The following is a 25,000-nucleotide window of genomic DNA, read 5'->3' as shown; positions in this document are numbered from 1 at the left end:
CCAAGCACTCTGTAAAGATCCTGGGCGCAGTAGATAAGCCAAAGGGTAGTGCAGAGAATTGGTAATGCATTAAGCCAGCCTTGAATCTGAGGTATCTTCTCCACGACTGTCTTACTGGGACATGCAGGTATGTGTCTTTTACGTCTAAAGTCACCAGCCAAGCATTCTTGCCCAGCATGGGCAGAAGATGCTGCAAAGTCAGCATTTTGAATTTTGGAATGTTCAGGTAGGTGTTCAAAATTGATAAATCTAGTATTGGCCGCCAGGCCTTGTCCTTTCTGGGTACTAAGAACAGTCTTGAGTAAAAACCTTGTCATTTTTCCAGTTCTGGTATTGCCTGAATGGCTCCATATCCATGAGGGACATAACCTGTTTCTGTGCCTCTGCTCATTGATTTTTTGGCAGATTTGGCCAACCATTTGCCATTGGCAGAGTGTGGAAATGGAATCTGTATCCCTGTGATACGATGTTTAGTACCCACTTGTCCTGGGTTCTTAACTGCCAATTTTGAGCAAAAAGTGCTAATTTTCCCCCTATGGTTGCTGCCAAAAGATAAGTGCTTGGTGTAGGCAGAGGGAAGTCATTGGGATTGCTTTCTGTAGGTTTGCACTTTTATCTCCTCCAGATTTGAACTTGGATAAGCCCCATTGCTTTGACCTGTATGAATCTTGCGCCTGTTATCTGGAACCTTTTAGGCGTCTGGATTTGCCCCTTTGAGCTCTGTCCGACACAGGAAAGGACCAATTTTTTGTAGGCCAGTGTCTACTGAATTTTGGTGGCTGCACTTGTAAGTCTAACAGTTTGCATAGACTTAGCTTTATCTTCCATTATCTTTAAAACCTCTTCTGCCTTAAGACCAGAGAATCATGCTGTAAAGGTGCGTCTAGCAATTTAGCTTTAACATGATCGGGCAAATTTTGTTTCTTTAACCAGGCACGCCTCCTAATCAAAGATCCAGTAACTACAGCCCTGCAGGACGCCTCTAAAGAATCAAAACCACATTGTAAAGTATGCTTTCCAACTTTTCAGCTGCAGGAAATAAATTCCTGCAATTCTTTATTTTCTGCACATTCTGAAATAAACATCATTTTCTGTTTCAGCAATCCCATAACATGTTGGTACTTAAGCATATGAAATTGACAGTTTAAGGCCCTGATTGCCAAGGTTGCAACTGTATAAACCTTCTTTCCCCATCTGTCCAGTGCCCTTGAATCTCTGTCAGAGGGGGTAGGATTTTTTTGCTGTTGAGGCCTTAACTCCCTTTGGACCCTGTGAAACAGTTTCAGGATCAGCAGCAGGGTTTCTAAAAAAATTTGTGAGTCAGGGACCCTGTAATATCGGTCAGGCTTACTGGGAGACGGAGGTAAGGAGTCAGGGGTCAAGCTTGACTCCGAACACATCATCCACAATGTCTAAAACAGGGGGAATTGCCAAAGGCTTGTGCTGAGGGAGAAGGAAATCCCCGAGCCTCTTTTGATTCTGAGAAGTCTTGACTCTCCCAGTGAAAATGCTCCTTCAAAGTATGCAAGGTTTCTCCAAATGAATAATCCCTCAGGAGGACATGCAGATGGAATAGACTCCTCAGCATCAGAATCCTCATAGGGAGGTAAAGATAATTCCTGATCAGAAGAGGAATCAGAAGAAATAGAAACCTGATCTGAAGACTCATAATCAGTGTCTTGCCTAGGACTCTTATCTGGAGGGGGATGGGTATCTTATCTGAGGGGGGATGGGTACCCCTGATCAAGGTAATAAAGGTCTTCAGCTGTTTTGATCATCTGTTTTTTAGGCATAGAGGCCTGTGCATGTGGCTCATGCGTCAGTTTCTTAGTTTTAGAAGTTGCTTTTGCAGCTGTCATCTGTTTGATATATAAATGTTGAGGTTTGAATACACCCTCAAAAGCTGGTGCCTGCTCAGCGGCTCCGAACCCATCCGAGGGAGATGCATCAGTCGGTCCAATACCTTGAGTATCTTGCAGCATGCCAGACTCCACATGGGTGTCGGTAGAGGCCTGCGACTCGAAGGTAGCGGGTATCAGGGGCTGCGAAAGTGCCTCACTGAGTACTGGCGAACAGGCAACTGGCTTGGGAGAAGCTTCTTCATCCGTTTTGGATCAACTGCCTTTCTCTGTCTTTTTCTTTGCGCTTTTTATGTACTCCGGTAGTCGGATTGCTATCAGACGACATTTCTGGGTAGTTCAATCTGTTTCCAAAATATTATGATGCAAAAATATACCAACTCTTAATAGTGCGTTGGTTAAATCTAGCACGAAACCAACAGCCAGGCTCGTTGTGATCATGTCCTAGGCAAGGAATACAGTATAAATGAAAATCCTTATGCGGCATTTGCTTCCCACGAGTAATACAATTAACTTTTTCTGACAATCGGTAAAAAGCAAGAAAAAAAGAGTTTCCCCAACAGGGTACTTAGCTTTAGTGAAGACTTCGGTTTTGAAACTCAAACTTGAATATTTCAGTAGTCGGCCGACCGGCACTTGCCAAATGCTTCTGCTTCAGGCACCGCGTGGCAAGAAAGACTAAAGAAAATGGCGTCGGCTGCATGTTTTATACCCCTGATGACCTGAAGTTATGGAACAGAAGACAGCAACCGATGCAGGATCCAGGACTTTGGAATTCAGACCGACTGAGGGCAACCTGCCAGCAGATTACCCAAATGTAATGACTGCAACAGTGAAACACGAAGAACATCCTCTGGACTTTCCTAGTCAGGAACTTCTATGGTCTCTCCAACTGCTGCATGTGCTTGGCAAGGTACATGCTAGAGGACATTGTACCCGATAAAGAGTCTGACAAGGGGGGAGGAGTACAAAGATGTTATGACCTCCGTGTTCCTGGGTGAAATACCCTTACTTATAAAAGGTGGGCTATGTAGAACACCTTCTGTACAATGGAGGCAACATGGTCAAAAATCAGGTTGCTATCAAGCTGGGTACCCAAGTCCCTCACGACTGATTAATAACAGCGTACTAAACATGCAGTGCGATAGAGGGGATGACATTTTCCCCAAAGGGGATAACGATGCATTTCTTAGCATTCAATTTGAGGCCATGCTTCTGACACCAGTCATTAGTATAGGTAAAGCCCTCCTGGAAAAAGTTCACATCACTAGGGGAATTTAAGACTGCTCCCAGCTTGCAGTAATCTGCAAACTTGGTCAGCCACAGCCCACCGTTTTTTGGCTGAAGATATATCTAACATACAAGCTGTATGTCTTACATTTACCAGCCTTTTGTTACAACATGACACGGAGTCTCAGATATTTATGCACAGATTTTTAAATGCCCTGCAATTATGTATGAATCAATAATACCAGAAATGCGCACACAAAATTTTTGATCAACAAAAACTATGGCTAACACTTCCTTTGCAATTTGATCATAGCACTGTACAGAATCTATCAAGGACCAAGACTCATAAGCTACAGTTCTACCTTCCTGTAATAGGCAGTATCAAGACACTGCTGGTTTGCACCTAGCTGCAAAGCAGAAGGCCAAGATACAGCATAAAACCAGAGGGTAGGTGCTGTATTAAACAAATGCTTTGGTATGTCAAAGCTATTCCACATTTGTGGACAAAATACATCCTGGATCATTTTCTGGAAGCTTCCTGAGTGACACTAAATTCATTGGTTAGAAATTACACAGAGAAATTATGTTCCAGGTCTGAAAATCCATCAGAAATAATTTATGAGACTTCTGCATGTTTATGAAGCCTTCTGATGATAAATATGGGCAATGAGTGAAGATCTATAGCTTTGGCATTTGCTTTTGTTATGCTTTAATCCTGACAGTCTATCCAACAATTCTCTCCAGAAGTTAACTGTGTTCCGGTTACCAGTTATGCAGACTACAGCACCTAATCTTTCAAATACAACAGCCACAGCTTTCTAGAATACTTCTGGAGCCAAAGTTCCACATGCAAATCTTACAAATCTGCATTAGAAGAGGTGTACTAAATGTGTGTAGTTTGGGACTACCTTCAACTAGCTTGTCAGTACTATTGCCCAGCATCAGGCAGAGAGAAATATGCAGGACTAGGCACTGCTGAAAACAAAAAAGGAAAAAAAATTATAAGTACTGAAGCACTCTTCCCTTCTGACCTTCCTTGCAACTCCTGAAGATAGGGAAGAATCCTTAATTTGTTTAGTCTGACCACTATTGCTTTGCTATTCAGTTCAGTTTGTTTCATTATGATGAACAACTTCACTGCAGTTCTAGTTCAGAGCAAAACAAGAATGTTTTTAGAGAAAAGCTAACTACTACCTCAGCAAAACAGTTAATACGATATTCACCTTACTGGCAGCCCAATCCTTCCAACTTACAGGATTGTCCAAGTCTTCCAACAAATCAGAGAATCACTTACTACACATCCATCTTGCAATGCATTGTTAACATTATGTCCCTTGTGTTATGTACCTCCAGTGAAATAATAATCAGAGTAATGTTTTTACTACTGCTGACCAAGAATAGAGTTGACACCACTGCCACCAATGTGACATTTAGATGGTTAGATGCCCCAGTCTCACCACTTCAAACAAGGGTGCATCAATATAAAGTGCACACAAGTCTTTTTTTAATAATTAATGTAAAAAATACAACCTGGCCCCAACAGCATAAAGTGAATATGCACAGTTGTACTGGGTATGGGGCTTCCAACAACCACACCCAAACTAGACTGCAGACAAGCCAAACAGAGCAAAGCATATGGTCAAGCAATTCCAGGACCTTTTCTTGCTACTTTCTTTGTGAAGAAATGTTTTCCTGTATACATTTATCCTTCTCCTTGTGATATAAATAAGACCTGCTGAAGAGATAGGTATATAGGTTCATAGGTTTATACTAGGCTATCTGCCCTAAGGCATTTATAAGCCTAGCCCAAATTTTTGTGGCTTCACCACCCTTATATGAAAAAATACTGTGCCCATTAGTTTGTTGTGCCTCTGTCCAGCAGTGACACAGAGATGATTCCCGGGGTAAACCTACGATCTCCCATCCACAGGTCTAGATTTCTCTTGAACAGAGTCAGCGAGGTGCTCTGCCTCACATGGACCGGGATTTTATTCCACAGCATAGGGAGTCTCTGAGTGATAAATCTATCCCTCCAGCACGTCCTATTTATATCCGTGCTAAGGTTTAAGTCGCTTGCTCTAGTGGTTTTGGTGGATTTGGATTTTTTGAGGTGGAGCATGTCCATTAATTCCGGGTTGGACATGGCCTTGTATGTCAGGCACATGTCACCTCTGAGCAGACAGTATGCGACTGAATAGAGCTGGAGTTTCTTCAATCTGGCAGCATATGACATATAATCAGAGACTACCCCCTCTCTGGAACAGGCTCCCCATCAATGTGAAGAAACGTTCCTCTCTGACCCAATTCAATTGACAATTGGATGGGGAACAGGAAATTCATCCCTGGTCTAGTACCTATGATTCTAATAGACACAGTCTATATATAGACTACCTCCCAAAACCCTGCTTATACATAATCAAGGGTACCAGAACTTGTCAGATATATGAGATGCATGGCTAGGCTTAAAAACAGCCCTTGTGGTCATTAGCCTAGTAAACACTCTCTCCAGCATGACCTGTTCATGTCAAAGGCTAGGTTAAGATCGCTGGAGTAAGTGAACCCCCCCCCCTGTAGTTTGACTTACAATTGGGTAGCATTTCCATCAGTGGCGGGTCAGAGACTTCCCTGCAAGGCAAGCACAGGTCAGCCCTTAGCAACCTGTAGGATACAGAATACAGTGACAAGGCTTCCAGTCTTTCCACGCAAGACTTGTTTTGTGTACCCTGTAATATCTTGGTGCGAAACCTCTACGCTCTCCCAAACTGTTGCAATTGTCTGGTGAGGTACATGCAAGGGAGCACTGTACTCAATTATTATTCTGATAAGGGGCACAGTATAATGGAATTGTAACATCCTTAGCTCTACATGTAATGCCTTTACTTAAATGATGTGCCACATAGGATTTCCTTACTACTGTGGATACCTGGTGGTCAGAGTTCATATTGCTATCAACCACAGTACCCAGGTCATATACCAGTGGGTCTACACTTCAGTAGTTCATTAAAAACAAAGTCTGATGCACTGTAGGAACAAGCAGATACATTTTCAGCAAAATCAATCTCTTCAGTATAAAAATTACAACAGTGCAGAACCTATATCATCAGTGCACTTTTTACTAAAGGCTAAAAATCAGTTAAATGAAAGGCATTCAAGTTGTTTTTCACATCTGGGAGAAGGTGAGATGGGGCAAGAATGAAAGGTGTAGGTTTAGTATGGAAATTAGGCTCCAACATGCATTTTAAGCATGCATAAACCTTTATTTAGAATGGACAATGATGTTTCAGCTGTCTACTTGGGGCATCTTCCCATATATGGAGGGATACTTCCACCGTTTGTAAACGTATATTTAGTTGAGCGAGTCTGCTGTTTATTAAAGGGGTTGGGGTTAAAAATAAAAATGTACACAGATTTTTTGTTCAAGTGTTTTTATTAAAATAAAAAATCCTGGAAAAGGTGGCATAGGTCCAGAGACATGAAAAGTCAAATGCCTATATTACCCTGCCACAAACTAGCATGCATGTAAGTTGCAAGTCAGAAATGTGTATTAAAAAAAAACTTCCATATATTCTACATAATTTTATCAGAATGACTACCTTTTTCATGCAGTGAATGGTAATGCAGATATGGACAAGAAGCAAAGAGTACGGAGTTATATTATCGGCAAAGAAAGGATTTCAGAATGTCCTGATACTGTAAGTCCAAAGGAAAAGGGGGGTAATACCAGTTGCCAGAGGGGTTCCAATAACAGAGTAGAAAGAAAACAATGCTATATTTGCGGTAATACAGTGTTACTGTTATAGAAAGATTACACTGGCATGTACTTTTACTCTACCTGAAATAGAAGTTATGTCCTTACCATAACGTTCCATGTGGAGTGTTCATCTCGCCTTTGTTCTTACACATGGGTTCGGAGCCGATCCTCAGCTCCGTGCCGGCCTCTTGCAAGCTCTGCATCGAGAAGAAGCTCGAGACAATCTAATACCCACAATCCCCCTCTGCCTTTACCTCAGATCTAGTTTGCAAGCAAACCAATCTCTAGAGAGAGCACATTCATGCTTATATCACATATGCACAGAATAGGAGTCTATACATAACTATATATATATATATATATAAGAACAAATAGACATATATATATATATATATATATATGCCAACTATGTACACAACATCTGCAAAGCAGAAAGCTCCCGGCCAGGCATCAAAAGAACGTTCTTCTTAAGGGCGGGAGGGTGGGAATGTAAGAACAAAGGCGAGATGAACACTCCACATGGAACGTTATGGTAAGGACATAACTTCTATATGTGATAGTGTTCAATCTCGCCGTTTGTTCTTACACATGGGTAGCGTCCCTAGCTCCTTGTTCCTGAGGAACTCACGGAAGGACGTTCTTGAGCACAGTGGAACCAAAGGTTGCTCTGTCCCTAGAAGCCTTGTCTACCTTATAATGAGAAATGAATGTATGTGGCTTAGACCAAGTAGCAGCCGCACAAATAGCGTCTAGTGGTAGGCGGGCTGCATGAGCCAGAGATGTAGACACTGACCTTGTGGAATGTCCTTTGGGTTTGTGTAAGAGAGTTAGATTTGAGGAATCATAGACATAGATTATACAATCCGTTAGCCACTTAGAAAGAGTTCTTTTGGTAACCGCTAGTCCTTTCCTGCTATCAGCAAAGGCCACAAAAAGTTGATCAGTTTTTCTGTGATCTTTTGTTCTATCCAAGTAAAATCTTAGTTGTCTGTGAACATCTAATTTGTGCAACATATACTCCATTTTGTTGGAGTGATTTTTGAAGAAAGTGGGTAATTCAATTGACTGATTAATATTGTTAATAGAACACACTTTAGGGAGGAAGGATGAATTAGTTCGAAGAGAAACTCTGTCAGAGTGAAAGATCAAATAAGGGTGCTTGATGGAGAGCCTGAAGTTCAGATACTAAGCCTAGCGGAAGTAATGGCTACTAAAAAGAGAGTCTTCCAGGACAAAAATTTTAATGGGCAAGAAGAGGCAGGTTCAAAGGGGGGCAACATTAATTTAGATAACAAGTTTAGACTCCAAGGTGACGTAGGAGATCTTGACTGGTGGTCTAATATGAAAAACCCCTTTTAAAAAGGCTTTACAAAGTCTGTGGGCCATAACAGGAGCCCCACATTCTTCCACATGGAAATTTGAAATGGCAGCCAATTGAACTCTTAGTGTAGCAGGAGAAGCACCCTGATGGAATAAGTCCGTTAAAAACTCTAATATTTTATTCAAAGGAGCTATAAAAGGATCCACTTGCTGTGTATTCGCCCAGAATACAAATCGCTTCCATTTACTAGAATATGTTTTAGTAGTGGAAGCTTTATGAGAAGCCACCAATATATCCCGAACTGCTGGCGAAAGAAGATCAGACCTGGCTAAGTTGGGAACTGGAGCAACCAAGCTGCTAGATGGAGGGACCGGAGCGCGGGATGGGGAGCCCCTGACGAGCGAGTCAATAGATCTGGCTCTGGGTCCAGAATCCAGGGTCCCCGAATGCAGTGTGTCTTCAGGAAGGGAAACACAATTTGACGAGGCCAGAATGGGGCAATGAGGATTATTGTCCTGTGAAGGTTTCTGGCTTTCTGGAGAAAATTTGATATCAGGGGAAATGGAGGAAATGCGTACAGGAGTCCCGGGGGCCAATCGTGAATCAGTGCGTCCCTGGGGACTTCCCCTGGAGGGGGTAAATAGGGCAAAGTAGCTCCTGCATTTGGCATTCATTGGAGACGCAAACAGATCGCAGGAAGGCTGGCCCCATGTGCGAAAAATCCTTTTCGCCACTGACTGATTTAGGGACCACTCGTGCGGTAACAGAATTGCTCTGCTCAGCCTGTCGGCTATGACGTTGGATGACCCCGGGATGTGCGTTGCTATTAGAAAGCGACCCGTGGACTCCGCCCACTGCCAGATTCTCATGGCCTCTCTGCATAGCTGATAGGACTTGGTTCCCCCTTGCTTGTTTATGTACCAGACTACCGACATGTTGTCCGTCTGAACTGCAATAGTTCCTAGAGGAAGAAGGGGAGCAAAGTGTTGCAATGCTAGAAACACTGCCCTCAACTCTAGAACATTGATGTGCAGATTGTACTCCAAATTGGTCCATTCGCCTTGGACTGTCTGTCCCTGAAAGATGCCTCCCCACCCTATCAGGGAAGCGTCCGTGGTCACCGCAACTGCAGGCGTGGGTAGCACAAATGGTCTCCCCTTGGAAAGATTGCACGTTTGAAGCCACCAGTTTAGATGTGTCTTGCATGTTTTCGTTATAAGAATCTCGTGTGTTAGAGGTAGTTGTTGAAACGACCATTGTGCAAACAGTAGCCATTGAAGAACTCTCATGTGCAGCCTTCCCAAGGGTATTGCAATAAGGGAGGCTGACATGAGTCCCAAAACCTTCAGTACCAGTTTTGCTGGAGATTTCCTTGACAGAAGTAGAAGACGTATGTGAGTCTGAAGTGATAGTATCCTTTCTGGGGGAAGTCTTAGAATTAACTGACGTGTGTTTAATTCTGCTCCTATGAACAAAATATTTTGTGATGGCTGAAGCAAGGATTTTCCGAAGTTTACGGAAATCCCTAGGTGAACACACAGTTGAAGAGTAAAGTCTCTGGCCTGTAATAGTTGACGCTGGGTGGTGGCAGAAAGGAGCCAGTCGTCCAGATACGGAAACACCTGGAATCCTTGGCGTCTCAAGTGAGACGCTACCACTGCCATGCATTTGGTGAAGACCCTGGGGGCTGAGGTCAGACCAAAGGGCAGGGCTCGAAATTGAAAGTGACTGGCCCCCAGCCGGAAGCGCAAATGATCTCTGGATGCCCTGGCCATTTTGATGTGGTAGTATGCATCTTCTAGTCTAGATCTATTGAGCACATCCAGTCGTCCTTCTGTAAGAATGGAAGGATCGATTGAAGCGTGACCAGTCGGAACTTTTCTTTCCTGACGAAGGTATTTAGGTAGCTTAGGTCCAGGATGGGCCTCCAGTCCCCTGTTTTCTTTGGAACTAAAAAGAACCTTGAGTAAGTCCCGAATCCTTGCTGGTCCGCTGGGACTGGTTGGATGACTCTTTTTTCTAGCAGCTTTGAAATGTCTATAGCTGCTGGCTCTCGCAGATGGGGTGGTACATCTGGGAGTCTTTTCTTTGGAATGGGATGGGATAGAAAGGGAATGTTGTAACCTCTGGTAACCACGCTTTTTACCCACTTGTCTGTAGTTACATTTTGCCAGGCCTGAGGGTATAAAGCTAAGCGACCCCCGACTGCCTCCAGAGCAGGACAGTCGGGCCTCCTCTCAGGAGTGCTGGAAAGGTTTACCAGGGAGTGTATCCCTGTCACCTTGATGTTGCGGACCCCCTCTGCCGCCTGGGCGGCATCTTCCACCTCTGCCCCCTCCTCTGCCTCTAGAGGGGGCATCTCCCTGTGTGCCTGGGAAAGCTCCTTGGGGTTTTCGAAACCACATTTTTCCACCACGTTGCCCATTGGGGTACGGTCTGGTTGGGGTGGAAAAACGGACTCCGACAGCAGACAGAGTCTTTCCCTCCTGTTCACACCGGGTAAGGGTCTCCTTTACATTGGGGCCAAAGAGAGTGACACCGTCAAATGGGGCGTTAGTAAAGGAAGACTTGAAGGCTTCCGCAAAGGAACATAAGCGCATCCAGGATTGTCTGCGAAGAGCAATCGCTGAAGCTGCTGCCCTACTCGAACCTTCGCTGCGTGGAAATCAGCCTCATGGACGAGTTCACAATGGATGTAAGGGTATTAAGTTGCGCTGTCACTTTCTCTGAGACAGCAGCATCTGTAGTACCCTGGAGGGTATCTCCCAACTCTTTGACTAGATCCCTCTGTAGACGTGTAAAATGGGTCAAATAGTTCAGGGATCGCATGGAAAAAGCCGCTGAACTAAAAATGCGCTTCCCGTACCTATCCACCGTCCTAGAATCTTTATTAGGGGGATGGACAGATGAGGAAGACTCTGACATCTCCTTTTTCGTGGCCGCTGCCACCACCATAGCATCAACTGGAACTCCTTTTGTTAAGTAGGACTTGTCCTGAGGTGCCGTGATGTATTTATTGGGTTTCCTTGGGACTGGTTCCACTGTGTCAGGAGCCCACGCCCTTCGAGCAATTAGTTCCATTAATTCATCGAAGGGCGGAGTGACCCAGGAGGAGGAAGGGCGAGCACCAAATGCCTTCAGCAAAACTGACTCATCCTCAGAAGGGGGAAGGGACTGCCAGTCACCTCTCTGTTTCAGGATCTCCAATATGTCCGAAAAGAGACATCTTCTGAAGGTGACTTAGGGGACCCTTCTGACTCATCTAAGTCAGTATCAGATGTCAAGGATTCTTGTGGAGAATCCAAGTGTCTCCTCTTACACAATCTTTTCCTAGGGACTTCTTCGTGGGAGCATCCAAGAAGCCTCCGAGGAAGAGGGGGCACCCTCCAGGGGTGGCTGAGACACTGGTGCCCGACGCTTGGATGTGGCCGTGGGTGCAGAGGAGGATAACGGACCTTTATGGGGAGGAGAGGTTGCTTCCACTGATGTGGTTGTCTGGGTAGACAACACCTTCCTCATTAGATCGGACGCCCCCGGGTCCCGCATCGAAGAATCTCCCGGTTCCGAAGAAATGGGAAGAATCCCCGACACAGGCACCGAAGGCATCGACCCCGAGGACGGAGCCGAATCGATCCGCGCCGAGGCCCCGAGGGGAAGAGTCGGAACCGAAACGTCGGTTTGACTCTCGGCCCCGGAACCAAGGACAGATCGTCGGCTCCGAGACTCCGGTACCGGGTCCGACGGAGTCGAGGTGAGAGGAACAGACCGAGAGAAGGACGGTTCTGGACCCGAGGGCTCCACAATCAGAAGATCAACCTCTTCCGGCTCCAAAGACTCGATAGGTCTCGGAGGAGGAATGGATGGAGACAAAGGGAGGCCTTCGAGTTTCGACACCAACTGGGTGGAAACCGAAATAAGTTTGGACAGGGCCGAATGCTCCAATAACTTCTGCACCACACGATCCACATCGATATCGGAAAGTTTGGAAGAAGAACGGGTCGAAGGAACCGAAGACGGAGCCGACCTCAATAAGGTCAAGGAGGGAGCTCCATCACCGGTTCCAAGACTCGAGGCTCAGGAACCGATACCAGTTGAACACTCGGCCCAAGTCTGTGGAACCGGTGATCTAACTTTTGCTGAAGAGCTCGGAGCCGATGACTTGGGCTCCGGCGCCTTCGATTCCTTAGAGGATTTCGATGCCTGGTCAGAAGCATCCAGAGCCTCCTGAAAAGAAGGTTTTAATAAACCTCTGTCCATGAGTTTCCTGCGCCTATCTGTCATGACCCTCCCACTAAAAGAGTGACAGATAGAACAGTCCTCTTGCAAGTGGAGAGGGCCAAGGCAGTAGACAGGAACTATGGTTGTCAGTCACTGACATTTTCTGGCCACACTGACAACGCTTAAATCCTGATTTTACCTTATCAGACATTTTACAAGAAAAGACAAGTCCAGTATTATAGTCAAATCCGAGAAAAAGTGTCAAATCCGTTTAAATGTCAAATCCTTTTTAAATTTAAGAAGGGTTGTAGGCCCCGAAAAACTCTAACCGATAAATAAAATTAACGGTACCGAGAATTTAACCACTCAACACACAATCACTCAGTATATCAAGATATATCAAATAGAACAAGAAAAATCCAATAAAATATAACAAATTAAGTTATATCTTAACTTTAGATGCTCGAGCTACCTCCCAGCGATGCGAACACAGCAGCGGCAAACTAGATCTGAGGTAAAGGCAGAGGGGGATTGTGGGTATTAGATTGTCTCGAGCTTCTTCTCGATGCAGAGCTTGCAAGAGGCCGGCACGGAGCAGAGGATCAGCTCCGAACCCATGTGTAAGAACAAACGGCGAGATTGAACACTATCACATCTACTATTAATGAACTTAAGAGAATTATAGGAGAGGTAGTTTCCTTCCAGCAGAGATTACTGGGTGGTGACTGGAACTTTATATGCAATAAGTAAAGTACAGTTTTGTACCTACCATAAATGTAGATGTTAGAGTGTAAACACTGCTGCAGTCATCACACTTGGGTTATCCTGCCATCAGGTGGTCCCATAGTCGGCCAGAGTTCCAAAGTCTTGGTCCGGCGTCTGTTGCTGTCGCCTCCTCCCTGACGTCAGTGCGACAGGGGTATAAAAGATGCAGCCGACGCCATTTTCTTCAGTTTTTCTTGCCCCAGATGTCAGGTGCCCCCAAATAGGTAGGCAATTCAAATTGCTAGTAAAAAATACAAAAGCAAAGCAAACTACCATTTTTAGTTACCAGCAAATACTCCCCAAAGGTAATAAAGGGTAGATGACCTAGTCAAGTACCAGAAAGTAAGAGGGGAAGGAGGGAGGGTAACCTGGACTACAGCAGTGTTTACACTCCAACATCTACATTTATGGTAGGTACAAAACTGTACTATGTTCATCGTGTTACACTGCTGCAGTCATCACACTTGGGTGGAGTCCCAAAGCTGAGATAGGGAGGCTGGATCTATAAGGCATTAGGGGTGGCTATAAGGCCCTGCAGTACAGCAGTGGTGAAGCCAGCTCTGGATTTGGAGTACAAAGGCAAATGGTAATGTTTGGTGAAAGTAAGCACAGAACTCCATGTTGCTGCTTCCAAAATATCCTTGGTAGGTACTCCTCTGAGGTAGGCAGTTGAAGTGGCTGTTGCCCTGGTGGAGTGAGATCTAATGCTGCTAGGTGCAAGTTTCCCATGGTGGGTATAGCAGAAACGTATACAGTGCCCTACCCATTTTGAAATAAGTCTGTTTTGAAATGGCTTTTCCCTGTGCTCCTGCAGCATATGCTACCAATAATTGCTCAGTTTTTCTGAAAGCTTTGGCTTTGTCCAAGTAGAAGCTTAACTGTCTGTTAATGTCCAAAGAATGTAGTAGTCTCTCCCCTTTGTTCTGTGGTTTTGGATAAAAAGTTGGCAAGTGAATAGTTTGGTTTAGAGCCACACTTGATACCACCTTTGGCATAAATGCAGGGTTAGTGCGTAAAGACACCCTGTCCTGGTGGAAAATGAGGAAAGGTTCCACTGCCATTAGTGCCTGTAATACTGAAACTCTGCGTGCTGATGTTATTGCCAGTAGCAAAGCAGTTTTCCAAGAGATGTATTTTAATTCTGCTGTGTTAGCTGGCTCAAAAGGAGGCAAAGGTAATTTTTCCAAAACAAAGTTGAGGTCCCAATTTGGAGTGGGTGCTCTACGGGGCGGTCCTATGTTTTAAGCCCCTCTGAGGTATTGTTTGAGCAAAGGATTAGAAAAAAATTTGTGGATCAGTGTTGTAATGAGCAGAGATAGCGGAGGCGTGTATCTTGATGGACGAAAAAGAGGCCCTTGTCCAGCATCTCAGTTAAGTATTGCAGTATCTGAGGAATGTTTGGGACAAGAGGGTCAAGGCTGTGCGCTTGGTTCCAGGCACAGAATCTCTTCCATTTATCAGAGTATGCTTTCCTGGTGCTAGGCCTTCTGGCCTCCAGAATGACATCCATAACAGCTGTGGAGAGAGGCATTGCTTGCTTGGCTAAGGAATTTTCCATGCGGCTAGATTTAAGGTCTTTAGCTGGCTGTGAAGTATTTGATTGTTGTGCTGCGTCAGCAGCTGTGGGCTTTGAGGCAAAATCCAGGGTGGTTCTTGTGCCAAGTTCTTTAAGATTGGGCATCAGTGCTGGCGTGGCCAGTCTGGTGCAATCAGGATCATTTTTGGCTCTTCTGCCTGGCTTTTATGAGTACCTTTGGAAGGAGAGATAGGAGGGAGGGAAAGCGTATACTTGTAGTTTTTTCCAGCTGAATGAGAGGTCCATGCTTGTGGATGGTAGCTCCTTGTGCAGAATTTCTGTAATTGGCAGTTTTTAGGGAAGAAAACAGATCTATGTCCGGGTGCCACCATTTTTGTGTTATCATTCTGAATATTTGTGGGTTCAGTTCCCATTTGGGTGAGTCCATAATGTTTCTGCTTAGGATGTCTGCCAGTGTGTTTTTCTCTCCTGGCAGAAATTGTGATTGCAGGTGAACTTGGTAGTTTACAGCTGTATTCCACAAGGTCATGGCTTGTCTGCAGAGGGGGTAGGAGTGCGTGCCCCCTTGCTTGTTTATGTACCACATAACTGTGGTGTTGTCGGTCTTTAGTAGTAATTGTTCTGGATGCAGTAGGTCCTTGAAAGCTATAACAGCATTTTGTACAGCTAGCATCTCTTTTTGATTAATGTGGAGATGTCTTTGCTCTGTGGGCCACTTGACCTGGATACATTTTCCTGTCATGTGTGCTCCCCAGGCGTAATCAGATGCAGCTGTTGTCAGTGTCTGCCTGGCTGTGGGTCGAGTGAAAGGCTGTCCCTTGTTGAGGTGACAGGCTTGTGCCCATCGAAACTCCTGTTGTAGGCAAGGAATTAGTGGTATAACTGTTTCCAAACTTTGGCAGTGTTGAGACCATACACTCTTTAGGTACCATTGTAGTTTCCTCATATGCAGTCTGGCATATGGAATTAGTAGTATGCAAGATGCCACGTAGCCCAAGGCCTGCAGAATTTTTCTTGCAGGGAGTTAGATCTTCGTTGCCATTAACTGAAAAGATGGAGTCAGTTTTTGCTCGTCTGGCGTGAGATATGCTATCTGGGCCATTGTGTTCAAGGTGGCACCCAGGAATATTATCTGTTGTGAGGGCACTAGTTTTGATTTCTTTTTGTTTACGGTGTACCCCAGGCAACTTAATTATGTACGCCAGATGCTTTAGTAGAATGTCCTTGCTCTCTGCTTGAATCAGGCAGTCGTCTAGGTATGGATACATTTGAATTCCTTTTTGCCTGCAAAATGCAATTACTGGTGCCAGGCACTTTGTAAAGACCCTGGGAGCAGTAGATAAGCCAGAGGGTAATGCAGAGAATTGATAGGGACATGCAAGTATGCCTCTGAGGTCCAAAGTCACGAGCCAAGCTTTCTTGCCCAGCATGGGAAGAAGCTGCTGTAGTAACAACATTTTGAATTTCGGAACATCCAGGTAAGTGTTTAGTGTAGAAAGGTCCAGAATGGGTCTCCAGGCTTTGTCCTTTCTGGGAACCAAAAAAAAGAGTCTCGAGTAAAATCCTTGTCTTTGTTCTTGTGGTGGTACCTTTTGAATAGCTCTCATGTCCACGAGTGCTGTAATTTGTATTTGAGCCTCTACCCCTTGATTTGGTGGCAGATTTGGCATTCCTTTCAACTTTGGCAAGGTGTGGAAATGGAACCTGTAACCTTGAAATATGATGTTGAGAACCCACTTGTCTTTGGTGATGCAATGCCAGTTGTGATAGGAAAGTGCCAGCTTTCCTCCTAAGGGGGCTGCCAAGAGAGATGTTTGACAGCTGTAGTGGAAAGTCATGGAGGCTGTTTTTTATAAGGTTGAGGCCCGTCTTCCCCTTCTTTCTGGCCTGGTGTGCCCCACTGTCGAGGCTTGTAAGGGCCTTGTGTCAGACCTCTACCTCTTGGACGTCTGTGTCTGCCACTTTGAGGTCTGTGACTGGAAAGGACCAATTCTTTGTTGACCAATTTCTGCTAAAACGACCTGCAAGAAATCTTTCACCGTTTGCATAGATTTTGCAATATCCTCCATCTTCTTTAATACCTCCTCTGCCTTAACTCCAAACAGCACATCCCACTGCAAAGGTGCATCCAATAATTTGACCTTAACATGATCTGGTAACATATGTTCTTTTAACCAAGCATGCCTTCTAATGACAGAGCCTGTAACTGCTGCCCTACAGGAGGCCTCCAAGGAATCAAACCCACATTGCAAAATATGTTTTCCCACTTGTTCAGCTGCATGCAATAAATCCTGCATTTCTTTTAAGTTAGGAGGATCTGATTCTGGTAGCATCTTTTGTTTCAACTGAGACATCAAAAATTGCTGATATTTTAACATGTGAAACTGGCAATTCAAGGCTCTCATTGCTAAAGTTGCCAACGTATATACCTTTTTTCCCCATCTGTCCAATGGTCTGGAATCTGTCAGAGGGGGCTGGGTTTTTTGCTGAGGAGGCCTTAATCCCTTTAGGTCCCCGAGAAATAGTTTCAGGGTCAGCAACAGGGCTTTTGTACAGAAACTTGAGTGCATCAGGGACTCTAATATCCATCAGGTTTAACTGGGGCTGGGGGTAAAGAGTCCGGGGGGTACTTAGCTTTTTTAGAAGACTTCGGTTCTGGATTCTGAAAGAAAATCTCAGGAGTCGGCCAACAGGCACTTGCGAACTGCTTCTGCTTCGGGCACCGCGCGGCAAGAAAGACTGAAGAAAATGTCTTCTGCTGCATCTTTTATACCCCTGTCGCACTGACGTCAGAGAAGAAGCGACAGCAACCGACGCCAGACCAAGACCTTGGAACTCTGGCTGACTGCGGGACTGCCTGACGGCAGGATAACCCAAGTGTGAGGACTGCAGCAGTGTAACACTATAAACATCATGCAGCGGGCAGACTATAGGGGAAAACATAACAAAGAAGTATTTGGGGATGGAAGATGTGAAATTAGTAGCAGGAAAATACATTTAACTGTGTTAACTTATACAGAAATTTTATTTCACAATTGGGCGGCCACGGTGGTGCAGCGGTTAGGATTGCCACCTCACAGCAATTGGTTCTATGGTTAGATTCTTGGCTGGAGTGCCTTCTATGCGGAGTCTGCATGTCCTCCCTGTGGTCGCGTGGGTTTCCTCCCACATCCCAAAGACATGCAGTAGGTGGATTGGACACATTAAATTGGCCCTAGGTGCGAGTGTGTGCATGTGTGTGCTTTCTGTGGAAGGGTGGGCGCCGGGCAAGCAACTGGGCACCGTAAAACTCCACTGCCAATCATGAGCAGACAGATGATCCGCTGTGGTAACCCCTAACTGGGAAAAGCCGAAAAAAGAAGAATGGGTATTTCAGAGCTTTCAATTAAACATATCCAATAACCGTTTCAGATCATGCACAGGTCAAATAAAAATGAGACAATGGCAATCTTCTTACCAAATGAAAGAGTGGAATTTAAGAAATGGAAAGTGAAAATAATTTAAAGAGTTGTTAGGGAAGATAAAATTTTCAGAACACACAAAACAAAAGCAGTGATGCCAAACATATGGAGCCGATGACTAGAAAAATAACCATAGACTCTACAGAAATATGACATTTCAGAAATTCTAAAAAAAAGACATCAATGGAAATATTCACAAGACAAACATGCTGAGGTTAGAGGAAGAAGAGTCTCAAGAACTAATAGGGATGGGAGAGGACAGGTTAAAAAAAGGTGATGTATAAACAATCAAAAGAAAGTCTACAGGAATAGATAGTATATGTGTTAATGTCTGGATATTAGGGGGCAAAAAAGTGTATGTTCAACAACATCCTAAAATGAAGGGATGCTACCAGTACCTTGAAAAAGCTGTGGTGAGCTGCACTACCCAAAGAATGAAAAACCCTTTAAACCCAACTTGAGTTTTGAACCATAAAGTGTTCATGTTTACATTACCAAAAGAACAGCTAAGGAGTTACCAAAACTGACAAGTATGGATCAATGGGGTTTTAGGATCATGGTTTGGGGAGGGCAAACATATGGATCATCATAATTCTTACTATTGTCAAAGATAACCAAAGTGCAAAAAAACTCCACTAATGTTGGTGGGCTTCGATGCTGAGAAGTCATTTAACAGAGCTTGGGATTTTATGACAACAGCAAAAGTAGCATTTGTGTTTCCTGATAGAATAAGGAAGTTAGCAGGGAATGTACATGCAAGGACAGAAATAAGAATTAATGTGGGAAGGTTCCTCTCGGACCAGCTGTATATGAATACAGGAACCATGCAGTGGTATCGTCTTTCACCCTTATTTGACTTGTGCACAGAGCCAACAAATGCAAGAATATAATCGATATGATACCATAGAAAAAAATATCATTTGCAGATAAATCCTATTTTGTACTCAGTAAATCTAGAAAGGATATTTTAGTGTAGCGGAACATTTTTCAGACAGCTTCAAGTTTTTTGTCTTTTCCAGGAAGTAAAATAAATGAATATGAAACAAAACGTTATGGCAGTAAACTGTGTTCCCATGCAAGAACTGGTCCAGCTATATCTATTTGTGGAGACAAGATGAAACATTTAGGTGTTAGGATTAAAAGAAATTCTACTATAGCAGCCAAGGGTATGTGGGGAAAAGACTAAAGACAAAATAAAATCTGAGAAGCTGAAAGAGCTTGACAATGGATAATGATAGTAAGTTACAACCAGTGAAAATGTTTGTAGCCAGTTTAATATCATATACACGTTTTACATGTGTGTGTGTGTGTGTGTGTGTGTGTGTGTGTGTGTGTGTGTGTGTGTGTGTGTGTGTGTGTATATATATATATATATATATATATATATATATATATATATATATATATATATATATATATATATATATATAAAATACACACACGTATATATAAAATGTGTGTGTGCGCATATATTATATATTTTGTTTTCACTTCAGGAAGACTGACACCCCACAATCTCGAGTCTCAAAAGACTGAACCCCACAATCAAGTCCCAAAATACTGACACCCCATAAAATTTAATGATGAATGTTAACCAATCAAGTTAGTCCAGTGGTACACACCTCCACAGCTTGAAGTTAAAACTCGTTATTTAAAACTATTTAAAACAACATGGCAGTTTGATGTTTCTAAGACAGAGGTGTGTACCAACAGACTAACTTGCTGGTTAACATTCATCATTCACTGAGGTTGTTTCATTGGATGATACCAACTTTTAAAACACTGAACCCAGCTTACCTACTTGGATCTGAAGAAGGCTTGAAAAAGCTGAAAGCACTTGTCTATTGTTTACAATCAGAAGGGTTCTTCACTTATGTTCATTTTTTCTGTTTTTAAGACATCCACATGTTTTAAAGCTGTGGAATTACGCCGCCACTCGACTTTTATAACAGCAAAGCTCTATATTTCATATATTGTGGATTCAACATGGTAAAAAGCCTGTTATTGAAGCAGTTTTGAAGCTGACTTTTCGCCATTTTGGCTTAAAAATTATGACAGCAAACCTATTTCACTGCTTTCTGCAATAGACAGAGAAAGCAAACTATATTACAAAGATATAATTATATATATATATATATATATATATATATATATATATATATATCTCATATATACGGGTCTACTTCTAAAATTACAAAATTTCAAAACATCGAATTTCTTACAGTCAAGACCATAAAAATCAAAGTTTTGAAACTTTTGAACAGTTTAAATGGAGATTGCCATAGAGCGTGGAATGGTATATTTACCATTTTCCTCGCTGTAGTGCAATCTCGGAGTTGATTAGCAAAGTAGTGTGGGGGACACATGGGAGCTTTCTCCTCTGTAAAAACATAAAAAAATATATATTTTTTATATTTATTATTATGGTCTTTTAATTTCGAAGTTTCAAAACTTTGATCTTATGGCCTTGATCATAAGAAATTCGAAGTTTTGAAAATTTAGTATTTAGAAGTAGACCCATATTCCCTACCCTCCCATCAAATTTCACAAATGAATAAAGTTACACAATTACTCACAACAAATGGAAATGAAACACAGTAGTATGTACTTGCCCAAAGAACTCCCTCCAAAAAAAAAAAAAAAAAAAAAAAACACTAAAACTAAGGAGAATTTTGCTGTATTCTTCACTGACCTAAACTAAGTATCGAAGAGGAATTTCTGTCCCAGAGCATATAGCCTACAAAAACTATTCCAGGCTAAGCATGAAAATGCTCTAAACAAAATGCAAAGTTTTCATCTGGTACTCTCAGTATTATATACAGTAGAAAAAGGGAAAAAAAAAAAAAAAAAAAGATAAAACAAACTTACAATCATCACCAACTGGCCCAGCTGAACACTGTGCAGGTGGGTCACGCTGCAAATCATTCAGCTCCTAGAATAAAGAGAGACATAAATCAAAATCTACAACACTGCCTGAATACTACAATTCTCCGTTCTCTCCCACAATGCCAAACAAAATTATTTCTCACACAGTAGTCTACATAAATGACAATTTTTTTTTTTTTTTTTTTTAACAACCAAGATGAGAAGATAGAAAATTTAATCAATTTTTACTTAATCCACTGCAAACACAACTATTAATAAAGATGTACATCCCTAATCCATATGAGCACTTAATGGAAACATGCTTAAAAACTGAGAGACCTAATGACAAACGGACAAAGTTATCCTGCACGTTACATATTAGTTTTCTTCTGAAGGAACTGTATAGGCAAGATACTTAATACTTCACACTTTAAACAGGTTACTGGCAACATCTCTATTCTGCATTCATGCACTGAAGGGTCAAAGTAAGCTAAGAAAAAAAATGCAATTCTACATTATAAAACTAATGTCTGAAAGCAATGAAGAAATTTCATATTCTGGATGACAACAAACAGCAGTAATGAAAATGACAATACTGGGTGACACTACAGTGAAAAACACAAGCTGCATAATCAGAACTATGCAAGCAATGACACACTCAGTCATAGCAGCAGCAGCCATGTCACAGCATGACTGTTACTGCCCATCATTAAACCATTGCAAACTAGAAAAAGACACCAACATGGCACAGAAAAAAAAGTTTCTTGAAAATACCAAGAACTGATACACCAGAAAAATCACTAAAGCACAGGGGCTGGATTTACTAAAGATCTGGAACAGTAAATATGAAAATATATGGAGGGGTGAAACACCTCAGCCAGAGATCCAGAATGCGCCAGGGTAACATGCTCAAATGCTGAAATCAGTGGATCTGACATACTTATGTAAGTACATAATGCAGAACTTATAAAAACACCCTAATCCAATAAAACGTACTTGGCATTCAAAGTTTGCCAACAACAAAACACCGATACCTTGACCACATATGCTAGGTCACCTGCAATGCTAAAATAGTGTCCTCTCATATCAGTGTATAATAAGACTCTGAAGAACTGAACAACCCACATCACTAAAGACGCTTTCTATGCTGTATCTACACAATGCCAGCGATAATCAAACGGCCTTTTTACTGGCTCATGCCAAGTCTATTTCATAAACACAAATCTCATTTCCTAGTAGCCCTATAACTATGCACCAACAGGACATTTCTCATCTGTACATGCAGATATTTGATACTTATACAACCACTGTGAAAGGGTACAGTGGGATGGGCCACTCAATGCAGTAAGAAACTCAACTTTAGGTAGCTAGAAAGTGAAGTAACAATTTACTTCCAATTGGCTAAAACGAATCTTGAAAAATGCCAGTGGGGGAAACATAGCACATGCTACACTCCTAGACAAATGGTATATACTTCTCTATGTATCTACTTCTACTTACCAAAATCTCATTTTTGTCGAACTTCATAATGATGAGACAAAGTTGCCGAAGATGAAGTTTCACAAACACCCGGATCACAGTAAAATAACTCGGGGAAACAAACCACTTGTCCAGCAACACCAACAACAAACCAAAGCAAATCAAACCCACCCAAGTGGGGGGCTGTACCACCGCCCCACCGCCCCACTAAATATACCAAATCAGAGATTGCACAAAAGTGGAGAAAAGGGCAAAGTTCACCATGGAGACCAAATGGTTTGTTTCCCCGGGGTTCTATATATATATATATATATCTATATATCTATATATCTATATATCTATATATCTATATATATATATATATATATATATATATATATATATATATATATATACACACACACACATATATATATATATATATATATATATATAATATAATAATGTGTGTGTATACATATACGTGTGTGCATACACACACGCACACTTATTTGCTAGTAAGTACAGGTGTGGGGGTAGCCACATTCTTTGATTTCCTGTCCTTGCCTATAAGTGGTACAGTGTGAAATATTTTCTGCTTAAAAACCTCAGCTTTGGCCAGCTAAGAACTTGCTGTATTCAACTGGACATATAAGAGAATTTAAGTACCTTTATCTGCACTTTTTTTTTCAAAAATATACAGTATTTAATATTGATTTTAACTGTGTGTTGCAGGAATATTAACTGAACTGGAAGTTTTGACTCTGCTCTTCAGTTAGTCTCACCCACCCTCCCTGTTTTTGTTCTGGTGTTAATCTTAGTGGCCTTGAAACTGCCCGCCCCTCTTGTAAATTTGTGTTTGGAAACTCCTTCTGGGCCCATCTCATTTGCTCACTCAACTGAGTGCAGTGAGATCATATTCTGATTTCAGGCACTCCTACTGTGTACAAAGAGAGCATCTGGGAAACAGAAAAAAAAAAAAGCTTGTTTCCTGCCTTTCCTGTTAAGTGGTATAGACTATTTGTAGGCTTCAGAGCCCCCAAGCCCTTCTGTGTTGGCAGGAAGCCTTCTAGCTTAGTTTTTTTTTTCTTATAACTAGCCAGTTTTCTAGTTTCAGCACTCAAATCTGTTTCTTTGATCTCAGCACTTGTTCAGAAAAAAAAAAAAAAAAAAAAAAAAAAAATTTCATCTGCTTTTACTGCACTTGTGTTTCTACCTACTTTATTTTACTTTTGCATCATCTTAAAAGTACTCAATTGTATTTATTACTGCTTGGTGTAACTCATTCTAAGCCTTTTGGTTTAAACACTTGGGCTTCGGACCAGTTGTTTTGCACTGAGAGGGTTTGTGGTCTGCACTGTAGTGGCAGAACAGGTAGCTTACATCCTTCTAGGTTGGGAACTGCTGACTGAGGGCTCAGTGTCTGTTATTCTAAAAGTGTATTAATTCTGGTTTAAGCACTTGGGCTTTCAGGCCAGTTATTTTACATTAAGAGGGTTCGTGGTCTGCACTCTTGTGGGAGGAGAGGCTGGACTCTGTCCTTCTGAGCTGGGAATTTCTGGTTAAAGGCGTATAGTGCATGCATATCTGAACTGCTTCTTACTGAAGTTGGTGCGCCTTGTTTGTTGTGGCATAGACTGGATTCGGGCCTGCTGGATCTAGCTTGGTTTGTGTAACTTGAGCACTAATCCAGCCATTCTCTAAAGTATTCAATTGTATTTATTACTGCTTGGTAGTAACTTGATTAAAGTGTAGCTATCATTCTAAGTCTTTTGGCTTAAGCACTTGGGCTTCAGATCAGTTGTTTTACATTAGGAAGATTTGTGGCATGCACTGTGGTGGCAGGGCAGGTAGCTTTCATCCTTCTAAGTTGGGAACTGCTGATTGAGAGCCCAGTGTCTGTTATTCTTAAAGTGTATTAGTTCTGGTTTAAGCACTTGGGCTTCAGGCCAGTTATTTTATATTAAGAAGGTTCGTGGTCTGCACTCTTGTGGGAGAAGAGGCTGGACTCTGCCCTTCTGAGCTGGGAATTTCTGGTTAAAGGTTTATAGTGCCTCAATATTTGAACTGTATCTTAATGAAATTGGTACACCTTGTTTACTGTAGCATAGACTAGATCCAGGCCTGCTGAATCTAGCTTTGTTTATATGCTTGTTGTTTGTTTGCTTGTTATTTCCCTGGAACGCTAATTCCACCTAATACGCGGCTTCTCAGCGCTTCTGTGGATCACTAGTGATATCTGCATTGCTTACTATACTTATTTCCTTGTTACACTTGAAAGAAAGTTACTGTTTGTCATGTTTGCATTTAAGTTACCTGTAACACATTGCACTTAAGTTACCTGGCACTTGCTCGCTAAAGCAATTATATAAGTCAGCACTAAAAATTAAAAGCACTACACCCTCACTCCCCACTGCCCCTTGTTTTCAATTAAGGAATTCCCATTATTATTCTAGCATGTCCAAAGGTCAGTTGTCAATCTACTCTCCGGTCCAGCTGGTGAATCTGGGAATCTTGAGGCAATGTTACAATCCT

At 42.5% G+C, this 25,000-nt stretch overlaps 1 protein-coding gene across 1 annotated transcript in view; it reads right to left on the bottom strand.

The window, feature by feature from the left end:
* LOC122789203 overlaps positions 1-25,000 on the bottom strand; it is a 1,548,683-nt gene that overhangs the window by 1,521,641 nt on the left and 2,042 nt on the right. The window contains exon 2 of the mRNA XM_044056474.1: positions 21,011-21,074. Coding sequence (XP_043912409.1) covers positions 21,011-21,074 — 64 coding nt within the window. The remainder of the gene's footprint in view (positions 1-21,010; positions 21,075-25,000) is intronic.

This window comes from Protopterus annectens, chromosome 14.part0 (assembly GCF_019279795.1).
Source record: "Protopterus annectens isolate FY-2018-M chromosome 14.part0, PAN1.0, whole genome shotgun sequence".
Taxonomy (NCBI): Eukaryota; Metazoa; Chordata; order Ceratodontiformes; family Protopteridae; genus Protopterus; species Protopterus annectens.
The sequence above is the reverse complement of the archived record's forward strand: the minus strand, read 5'-3'. Positions and strand labels throughout refer to the sequence as shown.